This window comes from Poecile atricapillus, chromosome 9 (genome assembly GCF_030490865.1).
Source record: "Poecile atricapillus isolate bPoeAtr1 chromosome 9, bPoeAtr1.hap1, whole genome shotgun sequence".
Classification (NCBI taxonomy): Eukaryota; Metazoa; Chordata; class Aves; order Passeriformes; family Paridae; genus Poecile; species Poecile atricapillus.
This window is the reverse complement of record NC_081257.1, coordinates 22,471,044-22,491,574: the sequence shown is the minus strand read 5'-3', so window position 1 is coordinate 22,491,574 and position 20,531 is coordinate 22,471,044. Positions and strand designations below refer to the sequence as shown.

Below are 20,531 nucleotides of genomic sequence, written 5' to 3'. Positions count from 1 at the left end.
GAGGAGGAATAATGAAAATAAACAGGAGTTTGTGCCCCAGCCAGCCACAACAAGAATGGTTTTAGTCACCTTTCACCACCAGGCTGCCCGTGCTGCTCGCTGTCCCGAAGTGGTTGGTGGCCACGCAGGTGTAACTCCCCGCGTCCGATTTGGTGACGTTGACGATGCGCAGGCTCCCGTCATCCAAAACGGTGATTCTGCAAAGACAGCAGGCACAGGAGCTTTATTTATTTATCTTTTCAGCCAACATAAAACCCTTTTGAGTGGGCATTAATTATGGATGGTGTGAGCAGCAGCCAGCCCTGCCCCGCGCAGGGAGCTGACGCGAGTCTCTCCGGACGCGCCTCATAAATTCTGAATGAATCATTTACATGAGTTTTCCGTGTCTTTACTTGGGGCTGACTTTCATTTACACATCAGCAGCTGGTGTAGGCTTTCCACGTGTCTGTGCTTTGACATTCAGCCCTGTGTCCAGGAGAAGCCCTGCAGCTCCGTGGCGTGGTGCAGGAGCTGATGTGCTGGAGCAGGTGCTCCATTCCCGAGGTTTTCCCAGCAGGATGAGGGCTTTTCACGCTGCCAGGCTCTCAGATAATCACTCAGATGAACTCAGGGGTTTATCTGCAGTGGCACTTGCAGGTTACAATGTCCTGTTTCAGTCCCCACATTCCCCACCTGCACAGGGGGTTATCTGCAGCCTCTGGAGGGCAGCCTGCAGGTGAGGATGGAATGTGAATTCCTGGGTCATCCCCACCCTCTCCCATTGAACAAGAGCACTTCAGGCTCCCTCTGTTCTCTCAATGAGCTTTGCCTCCTGTTATGGTCTGGTTTTTTTCTGCTCTAAGTCAGTGAACACAGAAAACCTGATTTTGCCCAGTAAATCCCATTGGAACACCAATGACTTGTGCCCTGTGGAGGCATCACCTAAGGAGACTCCAGAAAAACCTTTCTCCCACCCTAAAATCACCTCTTCTTGCAACACTTTTGCCTCCCCAGAATCACATCCTGCAGCACAATCTGCTTTCTTACCTTCAGCCACTTGCAGACCTGCATGGAAAATCTTTTATTAATTCCTGCTTTGTCCTGCTCAATTATTTCCCAGTTTCACTAAAATGAAGGAGCCTTCCTGCATCCTTAATGCCAACGAAGCTCTGCACAAGCAGACTGGGAAATGGGGTGGGAAGAGCCTCAGCAGCAGCTCTGGCACTGCTGCAGGAGGGCTCGGGGGCACTTCCCTCCTGGGGAGGCTTGAGGCTGTCACCCTGAGAATCAGACCTTTTGATATTGTTTTCATAATTTCTAGCCACTTTCCCAGGAAAGTAGCTATAAACATAGGTGTTTATACATTCCATTAAAGATATAGATTTTAATGGATGTCTGTCCCAGCCAGTGTGGTTGGGAAGGTGGTGACCTGACTATCCAATCCCTGGTCGTTATCAAAAACCTATAAATACTGAAAGAACAAACAAACTTTCTTCTTCTTTCATCTCCCTTCGAGCTGCATCTGTGTAAATCATTTTGTGTCTGACAGGGACGTGAGGGAATCACCTGGAGCCTTGAGACTGCCCTGGCACAGCTGAGAAAAGCCTGAGCCAAGGCACAAACACAGCAGCCAGCTCACCCTGGGGCTCCTGCTGCTGGGCAAGGTGGCCAGGAGCACCCAGGAGCCCCCAGCCCATCCTGGGAGCTGCTGGGGGTGTCCTCTGCTGTCCCACAGGCTCTTGGTGGGCACTCACGGGCTCACAGACCACAAATGGCACAGCCCGGGTGGCTGCTGAGGAGGAGGAGGAGGAGGAGGAGGAAGATGGCACAGCATGCGCTGAGAGCAGTCACCCAGCTCTGTCCTGGCTCACCTCTCGCTGCCCTGGCCCTGCAGCAGCCCAAAAGCCGCAGGGCAGCTGGCAGAGAGCAGGGACAGAGGTGATATTTCACCATCAGCAGCGCTGACATGAACAGGAGCTTCTCAGCTGGCTGATGCTCTCCAAATTGTCGCAGTCAGGAGCGCTCACTGCTGTCATTTGTTTCTGAGGGACTCCAGTGCCACGGATTTGCTTCTGTGGCAGTTGCTGAGGCTCAGTAATTGGAAGGGAGATGTGGAGAGCTGCTGGGCTCATCCTCAGCGCTCCGTGGGCTCGGATCAGCGCCCGTGCTGCATCAGACCGGGGCTGGAGTGGCCACGCCGGCCTCCAGCAGGAGCTGGGCAGCACCAGCAGCTCCCCAGGAATTATTTGCTGCTTTTAGCAATTCCAGAGCTTCAGGAACAACAGGGACTGTCTGGAAGCTGAAGGTGCCCTTGGCCAGCATTATAATTCCAATCAATGGAAAGCAGGACGAACTCAGCCTTGTGCTGCAGCTCAAGGAGGACCACGATGCTCCAGCACTGCCCCACCAGGCTCTGCCCTCCTTCCCTCCCTCCACACTTCTGCCACCCCAGGAAACCCAGAAAAAGTGGAGTTTTAGATTATTTCTGTACAGTTGAGGTTTTATTTTTCGTTATTTATGCTTTATTTTCAGCCATATGGCTGACAGCTATTTACTGGCTAATCTTTTCCATAGATCATTTTAATTGTGTCTGTTGATGAGGCCACATTTAATTTCAAATTCTAATGCCTTTTCTGTCTCTGCCTTTCTCCTGCTATAGGTTTGCTTCTCAGTTCACTCCCAGTGTCAGACTGGTTTTGATTTGATGTGGACTGGGTTGCCCTGGAGACACCTTTGGCACATCAGGACAGACAATCCAGCTTTGGCACATCTCAGGGAGCTTGTGCTGTCTTTATTCCCTTCCCTTCCCTTCCCTTCCCTTCCCTTCCCTTCCCTTCCCTTCCCTTCCCTTCCCTTCCCTTCCCTTCCCTTCCCTTCCCTTCCCTTCCCTTCCCTTCCCTTCCCTTCCCTTCCCTTCCCTTCCCTTCCCTTCCCTTCCCTTCCCTTCCCTTCCCTTCCCTTCCCTTCCCTTCCCTTCCCTTCCCTCCCTCCCCTCCCCTCCCCTCCCCTCCCCTCCCCTCCCCTCCCCTCCCCTCCCCTCCCCTCCCCTCCCCTCCCCTCCCCTCCCCTCCCCTCCCCTCCCCTCCCCTCCCCTCCCCTCCCCTCCCCTCCCCTCCCCTCCCCTCCCCTCCCCTCCCCTCCCCTCCCCTCCCCTCCCCTTCCCTTCCCTTCCCTTCCCTTCCCTTCCCTTCCCTTCCCTTCCCTTCCCTTCCCTTCCCTTCCCTTCCCTTCCCTTCCCTTCCCTTCCCTTCCCTTCCCTTCCCTTCCCTTCCCTTCCCTTCCCTTCCCTTCCCTTCCCTTCCCTTCCCTTCCCTTCCCTTCCCTTCCCTTCCCTTCCCTTCCCTTCCCTTCCCTTCCCTTCCCTTCCCTTCCCTTCCCTGGCTCTACAGCCCAAGCCCACGGGTGTCCTTTAACCCCAGAAATGTCTTGCAAAGAGCTCAGGAGGGCCCTGCCCTGAGCTTTCCAAACCCCTTTCTTTCCCCAGAGATCCCCCAGGAATTTTTTAATTCTCATCTGGTCTCACAGAAACTCCCTCCACACTCCTGTAAATGAGCAGCATTAAAAGTGACAGATAACTGTACAAGTTAACTGATTTTTTCCAAATAAATCAGACCATTAAAACCTCTCTGCGACTCATTGATTAGGAGGCCTTATGGTTATGTGGCTCTTTTTGCTGAAGCTGCTTTTCTGCAGTGAATGTTGTGTCCTCTAATCTGAATCCAATGTGTAAAAAGTTAACAAATAATTATTTGAACACTTGGAAATTTGTTACAGTTAGTTGAGAAAGGAGGGGAAGGCCTCTCACTGAGATTGCTAATTCCCAAATTTTCTTTCCAGACTTATCTGCTTTAAAGGAGATGAGAGGCTCATTTCAGGCCACTGAGGTTCTCAAACTGCTAATTGCCTCAAAAGCAAACAACCCTTCAGCCACAACTTTTAGCAGTTTGGGTGAAAAAGTTCCTCCAAGACACAAAGTTCAAACTGAATGAAGCACTGCTCAGTCTGCTCTCTCCTCTGAAATACACCCTCAAAATGTTTTCTAATCAGATGCCTGGGAAGACATAAAAATAAACTACATTTCCCATCAACACACACATCAGGACCAAGTGTTGGCTGCTGAGTGTGCACCTCTTTAAACCACTACAAACTTGAAAAAGGAGCTACTGGCTTGCTATTAAATGTTCTGGGTTCCCTGATCTACTAGCAGCAGTTAAATGAAAATATAAATCTCTTCTTGCACTGGTTAATGAACTGTTCTGCTGTTAACCTGGCTTATGGTCACTGCTAATCAGAGAAAAATCAAAGAAGATAAAAATATCTGGCTGAAAAAAAAAAGGCAATTTAAGATAATTTAGCATCCTTATAGGAAGAAAGGTCAACTATTTTAAACACAGCATTTGTAAGAGAGAATCTGGGGGTCTGTGTTGTCAGCTGGAGATTTCAGATCCGCAGAGAGCAAAGACAGGTCTGAAATTAGGAGATAAAAGCATTGCTTGTTTCCTACTCTGAAGCATTGGGTTCTACTGCAGCAAGAGCTGACCTTGTCAGGGTTTTGATCAAAACTCTTCAGGGGACAAAGGACCTTTGAAAACACTTCAAGCATCCCTCCCCAGCCTTCCTCAGCCAGCCCCGCTTCTCCCCGCAGCAGCAGATGGGAAATTGCCGAACACTCAGCAGCACCCTAAAGGATGTGACAGGCTCAGAGCTGGCAGGGCAGCACAAGGGAACAGCTCCCGGGGCCAGAGGGCAGGGATGGCTGGGATATCCATCCCACAGGGATCACAGCACTGCCTGTGCTGGCTCAACAGCACTCCAGGAGCAGCTGGAGATGGATGGGAGAGCTCAGGCACACCTGGAGCAGTGTCAGGAGAGCAGCAGTGCTGGACTCTGATCCATTGCTGCTTATTCCCAGCTCCTGACCCACCTCCAGATGTGTAAATCCCCCAGCAGCAGCTGTGTTACCTCCAGCCCAGCCCAGCAGGGCTGATTGATGGGGCCCACTGCAGCATTCCCCACTGCTGGGCAGCATTCCCAGGAGCAGATAAATATTCCTCAGGCAGTAACATGTGCATTTAGAGATAGAAATTGTCCTGTCGAGCTCAGGAAGAGTTTTATCACCGACTTTGTGAAAACGAGATCAAGCCCTTACTCGGAATATAAACGATAGCAGAAATCTGCCCAGCTCAAACCTGAGAATCAGTGACCACCTCCACAGAAATCTGACCTCTGGCTGCATCACCTGCACCTCCCAAAACGTGCCTGCTGCTCAGCTTGGGCTCCTGCTTCGACAGAATATTCCCTTCAAATCCCAAATTCCAGTGTCCACAGGAACACTTTGCTCTGGAGTTTAATTAAGGAAACCCACAGGAAGCAAAGCAGCAGCACTGCAGAGCCAGGGGTGGCTGGAGCTCGCCTTGCAGGTGGAAACCTGTGCAGGGTGAGGAGCAGGGCCAGGGTCCCACCTTCCTGTCATTCTAATTGGGAACGGCAGGAAGAACGACATGGACTCTCAAGGGAGTCAGAAAGAGAGAATCTCTAGTTTATTGCTACAGCCATGTTATATAGACTAGTTCGTGGAAAGTACAGAAAGGAAACTCTTATTAGTTAGTAAAGTGCTACATTTCCATCATTGGTCAGTGGGGCTCACCACCCCCCTGACCCTCTCCTGCAAGGAAAACACGGGAACAGACAAACAGCACCTGCAGGCTGTTTTCTGTCTTTGAGGATTGTTTAGAATCCTCCCATGAAATTCCCAGGCTAGCTTCTCAGGCAGGTCTGGCAGGCCATGGGGCCTGCAGCTTGCTCCAAAGCTAGCCTCCATACCTTCCCACTGGGAATTATTCCCCAAATTCCCACAGCGCTGCACATTCCAGGGAGCCGCAGAGCCAGGTGGCACGGCAGGTATCCCTCAATACATTCCTCTCAGCTTGGCCTCTCTTTTCCTGCCCAGCAGGTGGGAACAGGTGGGATATGAATGGAATATGAATGGAGAACAAATGCAGTGCATATGGCAGGCTGGACGTGCAGCCTCTTCCCGAGGGACACGGCACAGCCCCGGCACTGCAGAGCTCGGCGCTCCTTTGGAGCAAAAGTGCTCAGAATTACAAAGTGACTTTCTTCCTTTCTTTTTTTTTTTCCCCCTCTCTCAAATGGTTTCATTAGCACTGCTGCAATGGAATAAGGTATTTTGTTTTCTTATCTGATCATTTTAGCATTTTAATTTATGAAATACAAGCGTAACTACCTTTGCTTTCACTCTGGATTAAACACACGCAGCTGAGATATTTCATGCTTAGCCAAGTGAATATTTTAAATATTTTTTCCCCCCCTCAAAACAATGCTTAGGATGTCCGATCCTTTTTTCTATTACAGGGAGAAAAGATGTCTTAGAGCAAGCATTTAAATGAATGTCAGCTGGAAGAAACACACACTGAGTGCAATTTGAGATAAAACTACCATTGATCCCTTCACGTACAGCCTTTGTGGCAGTGGTGACGTGGCTATTGAAAAGAGACACTGGTGCCAGAGTTCTTCTAAGAGATAATCTGTCTTCTGAGAGAGGATTTGGGTTAAATGTACCTGTGAAAAACAGTGTATTTCAGCCGACATGATGAATGGCCTATTGTTCATCCTGGCTGCCGTGCCTGGGCTGGGGGGCTGGAAGCAGAGAAGAAAGCAGAAGCACCAGGCAGCCCTGACTGCAGTCTCAGCAGTGTATTTGTTCCCTCTTTTCCCAGAGTTCCTAGGTAGGAATATCTAGAGCAATTTTTAGCCTCACAGCAACTTTGCCTCATGCCACAACTCCGGGCAATTGCATTATTTATCAAATTATTTCTATTTCTATCACACGTCTTTGAAGCTGTTTATTACCTGTTAAATAATGCTTGCCATGCAGTGAGGGTTATTAAAATGATCTCATGGATGTGGTACTGGCCATTAGGCTATTTTGGGTAAACAGTGGAGTTTATAAATGCTCACAGGTTTTACTGCCCAGGGCACAGCCCTCCCAAAATCAGGGACACAGCTCATCACGTGGAGCATGGGCTGGTTCAGGGTACAGATAATAACTCCTGTGCCCTGGATGCTGTTCCCAGGTGTGACTGCACCCTTTGTGCTGCATAAATAACAGCCAGGTCAGGGCTTTCTGCTTCATAACACTCAAAATACCCCCAGGTCAAAGCCAAGGTTCTCCATCAACACCAGCCCAAACCCCCAGCATCCCCCTAAGCAGGCTGGGGCTTCATCCTCGTCCTGTTCCTCCAGATGTTGCTGAAAAGGGGGGACAAAGGGATGGTGTCCACGCCACCAGCAGTGTGGGACAGCAGCCTGAGGGCTCAGAACAGCCTGAGCAAGGAGGGGACAAGCTGGGTCTGTTCTTCAGCTGCCAGGATGAATCCAAGGAAAGGCTGGATGATCCTGGGTGCTGGAACACCACGAGTTTCCCGTCTGCTCATCCAGCTAAGCTCCCAGCTGAGAGGACTCTCCCACACCTGCCCCTCCTTGCCCTGGTAGCTGTGCCTCTCCCAGCCCCCCAGAGCTGCTCCAGGGTTTATTTGTCTGCCAGGACCTGTCTTTTCACGGTTCACAGAAGAGCCTGAGATAATTGAGAGCCTCGGTCAAAGCCCATTTAATTTAGTGCATGTCTCTCTCTCAGTGAAGGCAGCAGTAGATAAGTCCTGCTTTATCCATGACAACTGGCAGGCCTCTAACAGCAAACCCCCAATAATTAATTTTCAGGTACAAACTATATTTGCTCTAAATAAGCTGAGGTAAAATCCTCCTGCATTGAGTTCAGTAGAACATCTCCCACCTCCCAACAAGGGAAAGACATTTCCCCCTCGTCCTGGCACTGTCTGCCCATGGAAAAAGTCACCCTCCCTCTTTTAGTACTGACTTATCATAAAAACCTGTAAATAATGATCTAAAGAGAAAGAAAAAACAGAACATATTTTACTCAGATAGCTATTTTTGATATTATGGTAGTGGTCCCTTTGGAAACATCAAACAGCACAGCACCACTGAATTCAGCATCAGTTTAAACCAGTCATGGATCTGGCATCCTAAGTTTCCCACAATTTTCTTTTCCCCATTGTTTATCTGCAGTGACGGAGCAGTCCAGAGCAGTAATGCTGCATCCAGCCATTATTAATATCTATAAACACTAAAGCTGTGGTTTGTCATCCTCTTCCCTTTGGTCTGTACATTTTTAAGACAAGTCTGGAAGTGACAGAACCTCGTCCTGATGGAGCAGGGAGGCAGGAGGGAAGGAAAGGAGCATTTACAGATATTAGAGCCTTCATGTAGATTGTTCAGAGATGCCTGGAGTTATAATTCAAATACAAAAAATATCCCTAGGTTATCTAAGAACAGTTCTCTGGAAAATATCTTCCCTAAGGGATGCTGATAACGGGAGGAAACAAATGAAAATCAAACACAAGGACTTCGAGGGACCCTGAAGGGAGCGAGGGGGCTGTGGAGAATTTCAAATTATAGAAACCTTTCTGCCTTCTCTCCCCAACCACTCTTTTTTTTTAACTACACACAAAATTAAAATAAATACAGTCAGAAAGCCCATGCCATCAAAACAAATATTTGAGCAAGCAGATTTGAGTAAAGCAAAGGAAAGCTTTGTTTTCACAACAGCCTTCACTCCTGAGACGCGGGGCAGTGACAATTTGATACAGGAAGATTCTGCAAGTCCAGAAGGGGCTGATGGTGCAAAGAGCCAATTTTCCATTGATTTTGGTGGGAAATGAAGATCACCCCCCATGGGAAATGGCCCTTTTGACACAGCCCCTCTGGCTGGCAGTTTATTTTACAGACAGGGCTGCTGTTTGCTGTGTGTGATGTTTGCCATGTGTGCTGGCACCACGAGGGACAGGCACGCTCCACACTCCAAACAAAACGCTCAGGACCTGGACCAGCTCTTGCTGGTGGCAGTGGAGGGGCAAAGCACACCAAAAGCACCTCATGAAAGGCTGAACCTTCCCTCTCTGCACAATTAGCCAGCAGAGACACAGCTCTCCACACGTCCTCCCGCGCTCACAAGCGAGGAAAATCCCGTCTAGGCAGCAGCAGGTGCTGCAAAGCCACTGCTTTCACTCTGTCTAATGTTCAGTGAAATATTTGCTGTGCTCATTCTTCCAGGGCACTGGCTATAGCCCAAGGCATGGAAATCAAATGACTTCTAGTCCATGGAGAGGGACACTGGAAATCCAAGGAATCGTGTTTGGAGTGCAGCATCCAGCCGCCTACACCAACAACTTCTTCCTGAAAAGGAAAGCCAGCCACCTACAACAAACACTGTGGAGGTTTGTAGGACAAAACAAGCAAAGGGAACTCCGCTGGAGCTCATAAAAAATTATTCTCTTATGAGGAAAAAAAATCCATGCAAGATTTTCAGTGCATCAGCTGCTGACACAAAGCATTTCTGGGAGCGCTCGTGAGATCACAGCAGAGGCAGCAAATGCATTCTCAGCTTATTTGTTCCAGCTGATACCACCCGAATTCAAGCCCAAAGGCACACTCTTTCAAAGATAACACATCTTTCCCTCTGGTTACAACAAAAAATGCCCAAAGTACAAAGAGAAATGACTCACTCAGCTTGTAATGGACATTAACGGGTTTGTGAGATGCAAGGACACATTTACATCACTTCAAAATGATGTTTGAATAGCCATCAAAAATATCACCAGGTCTGAAATGTTCATTAGGAATCCTTCTCCCCCTTTAGACATGTAATGATTTCCTTGGATTCTAAAAGTGCATCTCAAAGTATGGCCCTAACTATAAAATCATTACCTGCTTGCTCTTCGCCATAAAAACACCCGAGGGAAGAAATGTTTGATAATAATTTTTTTCCTTCAAAATGCTACAGATGTACTAAAATTGTTATCATGCTTTCTTCAGCTGGAGGACAAGCAGGAAGTCACACACCAATTGCAAAGTGCATCCAGGAGGCTGATGGCAGCTGTTTCTCTGGGAAGCAGTGGCTGCAGGGTGTGCTCACCTCGGAGCAAACCCCATCCTGGAGCAGCTTTACACAGAAGGAGGAACAATTTGTAGCTCTGTGTTTGGCACCTGGAGATGAATTTAATAATCATAAAACCATGAGAGACCTCTGGCAGGAACAGCAGCAAGTGACACATTTCTTTTAAGGATGTCAGCATGGGACACGCCTGGCTGCGCTCCGGAGGTCGGATGCCTCTGGGACAGAGCTCTGGATCCTTCCCCCTCTCCACCTCTGCAAGGAGAGCTCTGCTTTTAAAATCAACACCCAAGCACTGAGGTGAAAGCCTGATGATTTCTCTGAAGGAGATCTTCATCCTTCTTTTAAGGATGTCAGCACGGGACATGTCTGGCTGTGCTCTGGAGGTCGGATGCCTCTGGGACACTCTGGGACAGAGCTCTGGATCCTTCGCCCTCTCCACCTCTTCAAGCAGAGCTCTGCTTTTAAAATCAATATTCAAGCACTGAGGTGAGAGCCTGATGATTTCTCTTGACCCCCTGTGACACGTTTCTCTCAAGGAGATCTTCATCCTGCCTTTAACAGGATACATCTCACTGTGCTCTGGAGGTCGGATGCCTCTGGAACAGAGCTCTGGATCCTTCACCCTCTCCACCTCTGCAAGCAGAGCTCTGCTTTGAAAATCAACACCCAAACACCAAGGGAAAAGCCTTTTGACTTCTGTTGAGCCCTGGGGGCACAGCAGCCCTGCGGGTTTGGTCCCAGCACGGTTCTGAGCCGGGTCCAGCAGCAGCACAGGCAGCAGGGATGTCCTACACGTGTTTCACTGAGCACTACAACACTGCAAATAATCTGCTGGGGAAACAGGAACAGATTGCTGATGTTCCAGGAGGCTGTGTCACGGCATGAGGGAGAGGTTCATTCCAGGAGTGCCAGCTGAAACTTGGCAGAGGCTGGGGCTGCACTTGTCAGAGCATTCGGCAACAGTTGGGGGCTGGAAATGGGAAATCATTTCCTGCTTCTACAGGAGCAGATGGAAGAAATGGAAATTTCAGGGATCAACCTAATTATTGATGCATACAAAATGAACCAGCACCAAACCTGGATTCTACACAAATCTCTAATCCCTCTCAGGTAACCTTTAGCTGGAAACATTTATAGAGTCATAAAATCGTTTTTAGGTAAAGCCCTCTAAGAACATTGAGTGCAGCTGTTAACCCAGCACTGCCAAGGCCACTGTCCCCTTGTGCCACATCTTCTTCATCCTCCAGGGATGGGGACTCCAGCACTGCCCTGGGCTGGACAGCCCCTTTGGGGCTAAAACATGATCACAGAATCACAGGATGGTTTGGGCTGGGAGGGACCCTAAAGCTCATCCAGTCCCAGCCCCTGCCACGGGCAGGGACACAGGAACATTTCCCATAGAGCAGGTTACTCCAAATCCCAATCCAGCCCAGCCTTGGCCTTCCAGAACAGCACAGAGCTAAAACCAACTTCTGTTTGCCACATGAATAGGAGGCCATCAAGGACAACAGCTTTCCAAGGCTTCTGACCACCAAATCCAGAGGCTTCCTGGTTCATTTTATTCTCTTTCTGCAGAAAATTGGTTAAAATAAGTGGCCAAGTCAGTTATTTCAGATGTTGCAATGAAGTAGAGCCATCTCGTGCCACGGTCTTTGCAAAGTGAGATGAATGCTGCGCTGTCGATTCAAACTTCAGAAAGCCATTTGCAGGGTGTCATTTTTCATTTTGCCTGGGCAGGATGCAATGAAAACCCGACAAGTTATTGATGGTTTGGTTACCTGTCTGCCTTCAAGAAATTGCACAGGTGCTTTATGTAAGAAAAAATACAAAGAGTCAACACAATTAATGCGAAGCAATGATGGGAAGCATCCTTTGAGGTTTTCTTTTCTGCTGAAGTGTCACTAGGCTGTGTGTCCAAAAGACACTGCTGGCAATTTGTCTCTCAAGTAATCAGGATAAAAATATCACCATGGTTTGTACCCTGGCACCAGCCTGGGAAAGATGTGCTGTCTGTCCTCTTGCCATTTTCTTTCTGGCTGTTTAAAGTAATTAAGCACTAATTAGGAAGTTTGAGGCAACAAATATAAAACTGGAATTTGTACAACTTTTTGTAGTCAAGACATGCTGGAAGAATGGGAGAGAAGCTTTTCTTGTACAGTTTTACCGTTTTTCCTCCTCAAAGCGATACAGCATCAACATGGATATGTTAAAATTCCTGTTATAAAATAATATCTAAATGAGGGGGTCCATAACTGGACAGCCTTTGTGAGGAGGTCCTGAGGATGTGAACTGTTGAGAAAACCATGACTAAACTCTCCCAGGGAAACCAGACTCACTGGACAGCTTTGAAGTGCAGAGAACAGCAACAAAAATCAGGAGAGAGCTTTCTGCTTTTCCTTGGCCAGAATGACTCCAGCTCTGGAGAAGGGATTCAGCTGCTCCAGCTCCACCTGGTGATGCCCAGTGCTCGGTACCAGGGGTCCCAGGACAGGGGGGAGCAGCTTGGTGTCCCCAGGGCAGGACCTCAGCCCCTCTCCGAAGCAGTGCCTGCGATGGATGATGTTCTTCTTTACAAACAGATCGACATTCCCAAGTGAAGAAGCCTGGAGGCACAGCTGTGTATTAACATATCCAAGAGGTTTTCCAGCTCCAGCTGCCTGCTGTCCTTCCTTCTGAGGGATTTCAGGGAGCTCTGGCTGGGTTTTCACTGAGGGAAGGGTGAACAGCCCCGAGCTCTGTCACATTCCCGCTGCTCCCTCCCAGTCTCAAGCTCTCACCTCCTTTTCAGGACACCAGTTGTGGCTGCCACATCCCTGGAAATGTCCAAGGCCAGGATGGATGGGGCTTGGAGCAGCCTGGCATAGTGAAAGGTGTCCCTGCCCATGGCATCCACACCAGGATGAGTTTTAAGGTCTCTTCCAAACCAAACCATTTTGGGATTCACGACTTTGTAAACTGAATTACCCTCCTGGGCTGTCCTGACTCCAGGCCATGGTGGAGAGAAAGGTGAAAAACTGGGGAAAATCTGGACCCAAATGACTGAAGTCTTGGAGCAGACAAACCAGTTTGGGTAACAAATCACTGTCTGGAAGTGCAGTTCTGTCTCCTCAGTGCTGTTTGACAAGGACTGAGTTAGCAGGGCACTCCTTACACTTCCAAACATTCTGTGGCTGAACTCGCTGGGAAAATGCCACCACGTGCTGCTTTCTGTGCTCTTGCTGCTTTTCAGCTAGAGAAAATAACAAAGTTCCTGCTGCAAGTGCTGTGGCTGTGTGTGTGCAAGCTCACACATCACAGAGCTTGTCAGGACTGCGAGATAATGGCACCAACTGGAGAATTTCCACGAGGATCATGAGCCTGCCTGGAGTATCTGGGTCAGCTCCCGCTCTAACAAAGTGCACCAAGAGGGTCCCTTCATACAGAAACTTGTTTAATTAAGATAACAGATGTTGCTATTACACAAGTCACAGGGAATGGTTGTTTAATTGGACACTTTCATATTCTTTGCTACCAGCACAGACCATCATTTGTTTTTTTATGCATTTCTTTCCTTACAATTAAACTGTATAAACAATGCAGGCACTGTACATTCATGGAAAAGAAACAGCTCTAATGATGTAGGGGCTTTATGTGATGAAGTATGAGGGAAGTGCAATTTGTTTTGGGGCTTAAAAGTACAATTATTTTTCTGTCTCAGCCTGAGTACGTGTCTGGTGGCAGGGTAAATATGACTTCCAATAGCTCTGGAAGAATACTAGGAATTAAGATTGTTGTGTACATATTTTAAATAAAAGTTGTCTTGTTTTTCCTGCTCCTCTTGAGGAGCCAAGGAGAAGGGGAAAAGTGGGAAGCTGTGGAAGAGCAAAGGAAACGTGAATCTGCTGTTGAACCACACAACGCTACAGCTTCACCTCTGGGAAATGTCCCTGTGTCTCACTCTGTGAGGAATAAAGAAATGGAATTATTGCCATTATGGCCTGAGAAATGGAAACCCCTTTGCCTAGGTCCAAAACAAGACCTGAGAAAGGAGGGAAGACTTGCAGGGGAAGCGATGCAGACCCTGCAGGGCTGAACAGCCCCTTCCAAAACTGCTCCAGAATGGTTCAGGCTGGGAAGGATCACTGGAGATCACCACATCCAACCTCCCTGCTCAGGCAGGTCCCCCTACAGTAATTCAGGATGATGTCCAGACTGCTCCAGCAAAATCACTCCATACCAACAGTAAAACACATCTCCTGACCAATTCCATGAGAAATTTCCTTAAGATGCTCTGACTGAGCAGCCTCTGGTGCCAAGTAATTCAAAGGCAGTTCACTCTGTGCTGAGGAGGGACAAAAGCCCCAGTTTGTCACCACAGGTCCCAGGACCATCTCAGCCCTGGTGTGAAACCCCCCCTGCTCCCACGGGGCTTTGTTGGGACACCAGCCTTGTTCTTTGGTGGGCTACAGAAAACTCAGGGGCCATTCCCCTGGTCCTGAGTGAGGCTCTCCTGCGAAAAGTGCATTTTAATCCCATTTTAATCTCATCTCTCCTGCTCTCCCAGTGGCCCTGTGAGGAGCAGCACCACCAGCACTAAAGCCCTGTCCCACATTCACTTTGCACTGGAATGCAAAGGCAAGATTAAGGATGGAAAATGCTCCCTGTATTTCCCTCACACAGAAATAGTCTTTGTTTCCAAACAGCATTTGCAATACATCTATATCCGTGCTAGAGCTGTTCCTATATCAAATTTACCTTCTGGAGTCGGCCCCCAACATCATTTTGACTCAGTTAGGCCTCCGAGGCAGGATTTCCATTATTATGGAGATGAAGTGCCTTTAATGACTGCAATAATATAATTGTACCCCAGGGCAGAATTCCTAATAACACAATTGCACAGTTCTCAAGCACCAGTAAGAGATGCCCTCAGGCCATGTGATTCATTAGAGGTGCAGTACACACTACCTCAGCCTCCAGAGAAGAATATGAAACCTAAACCGATAAAGCTCTTTTTTTTTTTTCCCACCATGGTAGTCTCTGCTCTCTGGGCAAACACTGAAGAACACACTTTGTTTTGCCTCCTGGACAGCAGAGTCTCAGCAGCAAAAGCCAGGCACAGTGTTCTGCAGCAAGGAATTTAACACCACACACCAGCTGAAAAGCCACAAAAGCCCCAGGAGAAACTCTGAGGTGATTGCCAGGGCAGCCATCAGGCTGGGCATCAGCATTCAGGGCAAGCACTGATTCAGGAACCCTGGAACTGGAAGGATCATCTGTATGGATTAACCTCCACGTGATCAACCTGCAGGCTGGAGAAGGATCCTGATGTTCAGGTGCCTCTCTGGGCAGGACCCTTCATCATCACTTTAAACAGAGATTTCACTGGAGTTTCTTCTCCCACGCCTGTCTAAAAGTTCTGTTTGCTGTCCTAGATGAAGAGATTGCAGCAGCAGCTTTTCCTGGCATCTTCCTTCCTAGATTTCAACAGATTTTTTTTGTCCAGCAGCCAAGAAAGTTCTTGTTTGAAGTCCATGCACAAGGGGGGGTGTAGAGAGATGCTGGAGCTGGGCTCCAGGCACTGCTGCTGTCCCCTGGGACAGCAGGGAGGAGATGACATTTCAGCAAGCTCAGGAAGCAGAAATACAGCAGAATCCAGCAGAGCTCAGGCGCTTGGCCCCTCCTGCAGACAGAGCTGATGAGCAGTGCCATGACCACAGCAGACACTGTCATTCCCCAGCTGTGCATTTCACACAGTCTGCAGGTGCAGGCTGCAGGGCTGGGCTGGTGAATGAAGGCAGGGGTGAGGATTCCTCATCCCCACAGGAGACACAGCCCAGTGTGTGCTGAGCAGAGCAGGTCCCCGTGCCAAGGCAGCGCCGCGCGTTCCTTTGCCAGGTGATCCCCGCTGGAGGATCCTGCTGCCTGGAAAACCCCTGGGCTGGAAGAGCTCAAGATTTCACACCTGCCTGGGCACATTTCATGTCTGGTTTGCCATCCAGGGCTGGCTGCCAGGCAGGAAGCTCCTGGCTGTGGCTCAGCAGGAGCAGGAGGAGCGAGCCCAGCCCTGCAGCGCTCCTGGCTGGGATCACCCCGAGCCCAGGCTGTGCCCATCACCCTCCTCCCACCACTGCCCCAGCTCTGCTGGGCAGTCCCACTCCCAAAATAAAGTGAGGAGCAGGAACTGCGCTGTGCCGAGGGGAACAGCCTCAGAGCAGGCAGCACATCCAGCCACAGACCATGGACACTGATGGGATGGTGGGGCTGACACTCCAAACCCTCCAGAACCAAACCCTCCAGCCCTTGGCACCCCCCTCACCAGGAGAACAGGTTATTTCTGCTTTAAAAATCAGTACAGCTTGATCTGTGACAACTTTGACCTCAGCAGCTCTGTGCCCTGCCTGCTGAAGGAAGCTCTGTGTCATCCATCAGCATCCTGAGCTCTCTGAATTTGTGTTTCCAGCACCCCATCATCACAGACATACCCCTTTCATCCCAAGGGGTGAAGCAAGCAGCCCACAGCAAACAGCTCTGTAAGGATCAGGGAAAGGAGCTAAACATGCCAGAAACAGGGTGTTCAATATTTTAATCACCTGCCTGGAAATGAACTGGAGCTTTCTGCACTCTCAGACACAGCACCACAGTCTCTATTTCAATGGACTTTACAGGCTGGGTGGAGCAGGATTAGACTTTCCAAGATAAAAGAACAGCTCTAACAGGTTAAAGCTTTTAAATATAACAATTTCCTTCAATTTCTGGCTTTACTAATAGGACAGGATTCTCCCCATCAATCCTAGTGCCACATCATGTTTTGGAGGAGTGTCAAGGACAGTTTTCCATGTCCTGCTCTCAGGTGCTGGGCAGGTGACACAACCTCACCTCTACATAGCCAAAAATAAATCATCACCACAGAGGAGGATTTGAAAAGCTGGCTTTTGAATTAAAAAAAAAAAGAAGAAAAAAAGAAAAATAATAATTTGGCCAGTCAGGGAAAGCCACCTTCAAGTCAGGCATTAGAACTGTTGAATTAATTATTGCCCCCAAATAATTCTTGTTTGCAGGACACTGGGTAATGTACCAGAGCTGTGCAATCTGCAGTGGAGGCTTTTATCTCCTGGGAATTTATTAATTTTTTTAAACAATGGGTATTTAGGACACTGCAGAGACAAAATATTTGGTTTTTTTTGAGTGCATCTTTTTCAGGTTCTTGGCAGGGATGGTTTAAAATAGCAGAGATGGGATGGGCACCATGGGAATAGGAATCTCACCCCCAGCTCCTTGGGATTGAACACAGGCTGTTTCCTCATGTATTTGCAAGTCAATTTTGCAAAGCTATTAATGACAAATTTAGCTTTGATTGCTGAAAGTCCCTGGGTTAGTTAATGAAAGAAATGGTTCCTTTAAGACATTACCTCTCATTTTCTCTCAGGATGTCTTTTCCTTTCTTCCAAGAATAAGTAGGTCTGGGGGAGGCTTTGGGCTTGCACTCAATGATGACTTCACCACCCACTTTAACAAGAGTTAACTTCTTCAGGAGAGTTTTGGAGAAGTCTGGACCGATGGCTGAAAGCAAAACCGACACAAACCCCATCAGAATTCCCATGGGAAAGGCAAAGTCAGACTCATTTGAACATTACCAGATTCCAGGGCTGTTTCTCACTGACAGTTCCTAAATGCTTGGACTTCATGAACTACGTGGGTGTCTGGATGGGGCAAAAAGACATTTCTGAAGGGAGCACAATCCCACACTGAAAATGGGATGGGCTTTATGATCCAATAGTGCTCCAGGTTCCCAAATCAGAGTTCAGTGATCTCTGAGCTGTTTTGTTTCCACGTCTAATCACAGGGTGAGAATGATTTTTGGCACTCAGAAACACAAGTATTAAACACTATATAAAATATTAATATATTTAACTATATGTATAATAATATATAATATTATAATATATTTAATTAATATACAAAGATCTTAAACACTATAAAAAAATCTTTGAAGCCAGCACTGGCTTTGTAAAACACTCCAGAATTAAAGGAGACATCCTGAGGACACTTCCCACCAATGCACTCAGAACCAAATGCCCCATTATTTATATCATTATTAATAAATTATCACCTCTGAAATAAATTTCTCAGATGATTGTCCTAAATTTATAAGCAAAAGAGACTTTCTGAACAATCCTTTTACTCCCACCTAGGTAATGAACAGTTTAGACTGGTTTTTTGTGAGTCATTTGCTGCATTTGCTCTCTGTGGGTTTTATTCTGTGACGTTCAAAACGTCATCATTTGACATTTAGAAACTCTGGGCTCATTTCTCACCACTGCCACAACTTCCCTGTGCCACTTCAGGAGTAATTAATTTCATTTATTCACCTTTTGTTTGTCAAGTGGGGATTTTGATGGCCTTTTTTTCCTACTCTAGATCCACATTTAATTTTTTCAATTTGTTTTTTAAGCATTTAGCCTGAAAATTCTGAAAGACAAGACTGTATCTAAAATACAATGTCCAGCACCACTGGATTCTGCTTTTATTTAAGACTCCAGGCAAGATAATTGGCAACAATAATTGAGAAGAATCACTGTGAGAAAAGCTTGGTCCGTAATTTTCCATTTCTCTCTTTCACTTAATTTTGCTGTAAATCTCACTTGAGATGATTAAACACCACTAGTAGCAAGTGCTTAACTTCAGGACCTTTTAAAATAACCATTTTAGCACTCAGATCTGGTTAAAAGCTAAAATTTCCCAGGGAGGGCTCAGAATGTTGCCCTGCTTTGAAACTCTGGTGAGAAGGCAAACCTGCTGCTTTCCTTTCAAAGTGTGCCAAGTTAAATCACAAGATGCAGGAAATCACAGGAATTTATCTGCAGGACTCCATTTGGGTGCTTTTCCTGTGACAGACAGAAACAGAGCTGCAGAACCCAAGTGAGAAGTTGGCCAAATAAATATTCCCTGACAGGTTTCTCAGACCAGACTCTCCAAAATCTGCTTTTTCTGTGGCCACGAGGAGCTGCTGGGCACAGGGACACCCTGGGAGTCCCCACCAACAAGGGTGAAACCTCTCTCCTCTGAAAACATCTCTCTTCTTCCCAAAGGTCCATTTTTACCAGGTTTTAAATAGACAAGAAAAGCATCAGTGGGTTTATTTCGATTTCTTTCATGCCCAATAAATCTCAGCATTGTGAAGTCTAATTTATTGAGCATTATCGTACCTTTCTCCAGCAGCAACACAGACAATCCTTCAAATGAATTTTTTTCCTATGCAGGCATCTATCACTGATGATAAAAAATGACCAATAATTGAAAATCCCATAGCTGGAAAAACCCTCGTGCCTTGTTCTTCAGGATAAATCAGGGAATGCTGCTACTGAACATTTGGTTTGAGAGCAACTGAACCATTATTTTGTAACCAGGAATTGTGTTTAACCCTTTGAAATGACATCCCCACGCTGACCAGGGCTGCCACTCGTACAAGAAGATGGTTTGGGATGGAGTTGAGCCTGGCAGGGAGCTCTGGTATGTCCCACCCCACCCCTGCTCAACCAGGAGCAGCTACAGGAGGCTGCCCAGGCTGGGGCTGGTTGGATGTTGAGCACCTCCAAGGACAGAGATGCCACAATATCTCTGGACAGTTTGTTTTCGTGTCCAACCAACCTCAAAATAAAGTTTTTGTTATAGTAAGTGGCATTTCCAGGGTTCAGTTTGTGGCCATTGCCAGTCCCTGGCACCCCTGAGATGATCCTGGCTCTGTGACCTCTGCTCCCTCCCCTCAGGTATTTCCCCCTTGGTTTCACATGAGCTTCTCCTGAATTTATCTGGGAGGAGCAGAGCACAGAGCTGTGGGCTAGGAGCTGATTTTCTTTGGGATGGGAGCATTTTGGTTGCTGTTAGATTGCTGAAGGGTCTCTTCAGAGGAGAGGTTTGTCAGCATGTCCTGAGCACAGTCACCTCTGCAGCCAGAGATTTATGGTCCATTTATGTTTATTTTTATGGCATTTATGGTCCTGGGTGCTCTGAGTGGCAATGTTGAGGTTTCTCCATAAACAGGCTTTAACCAGCAGGAGAGTGGATGCACCTGCCAGCTCCTGGAGGAAAATGGGAATACGGGACGAAGCAAAAAACATCTGTTCTCTGCTCTCCACTGCCTCAAGTTTCCATTTCACACCTTCCTTAAAAACAAATCGTCAAAGATCCCCTTGTGCTTCAGGTGCTGCAGCCTGGGCAGGGTTTGGGAGGTCTGCAGTGCTCAGGGAACTCACCGATGACGCTGAGCTCAGCGCTGGCGAAGATGACGCCGTGCCTGTTCTCCGCCACGCACTGGTACATCCCCGCGTCCGACAGGCTCACGTTGGGAATGGTCAGAGAGCCCTGCTCCAGCTGCACCCTGCCCTGGGGGAACAGCAAAACCAACTCCAAATCAACAAGGAGAGGCCTCCTCACAGCAAACACCCAGAGCTGTCCAGCTGCGTTCTGTAGGGAGGTGGATGGAAGGAAGTAACGGGAGGAATTTGCATGCCCCGATTTATTTGTCTGCCAGCCAAATTTATGTCAGGCTGGAGACTAAATGGTAAAACCAATACAGGGGTTG

The 20,531-nt window shown here is 47.9% G+C and overlaps 1 protein-coding gene across 1 annotated transcript in view; it reads right to left on the bottom strand.

The window, feature by feature from the left end:
* The window catches only part of LOC131582081 (contactin-4), a 271,208-nt gene that overhangs the window by 32,456 nt on the left and 218,221 nt on the right, over positions 1-20,531 (bottom strand). The window contains exons 11-13 of the mRNA XM_058844908.1: positions 20,203-20,332; positions 17,359-17,509; positions 70-197 (exon numbers count right to left, since the gene is read on the bottom strand). Of these exons, the coding sequence (XP_058700891.1) occupies positions 70-197; positions 17,359-17,509; positions 20,203-20,332 (409 nt within the window). The remainder of the gene's footprint in view (positions 1-69; positions 198-17,358; positions 17,510-20,202; positions 20,333-20,531) is intronic.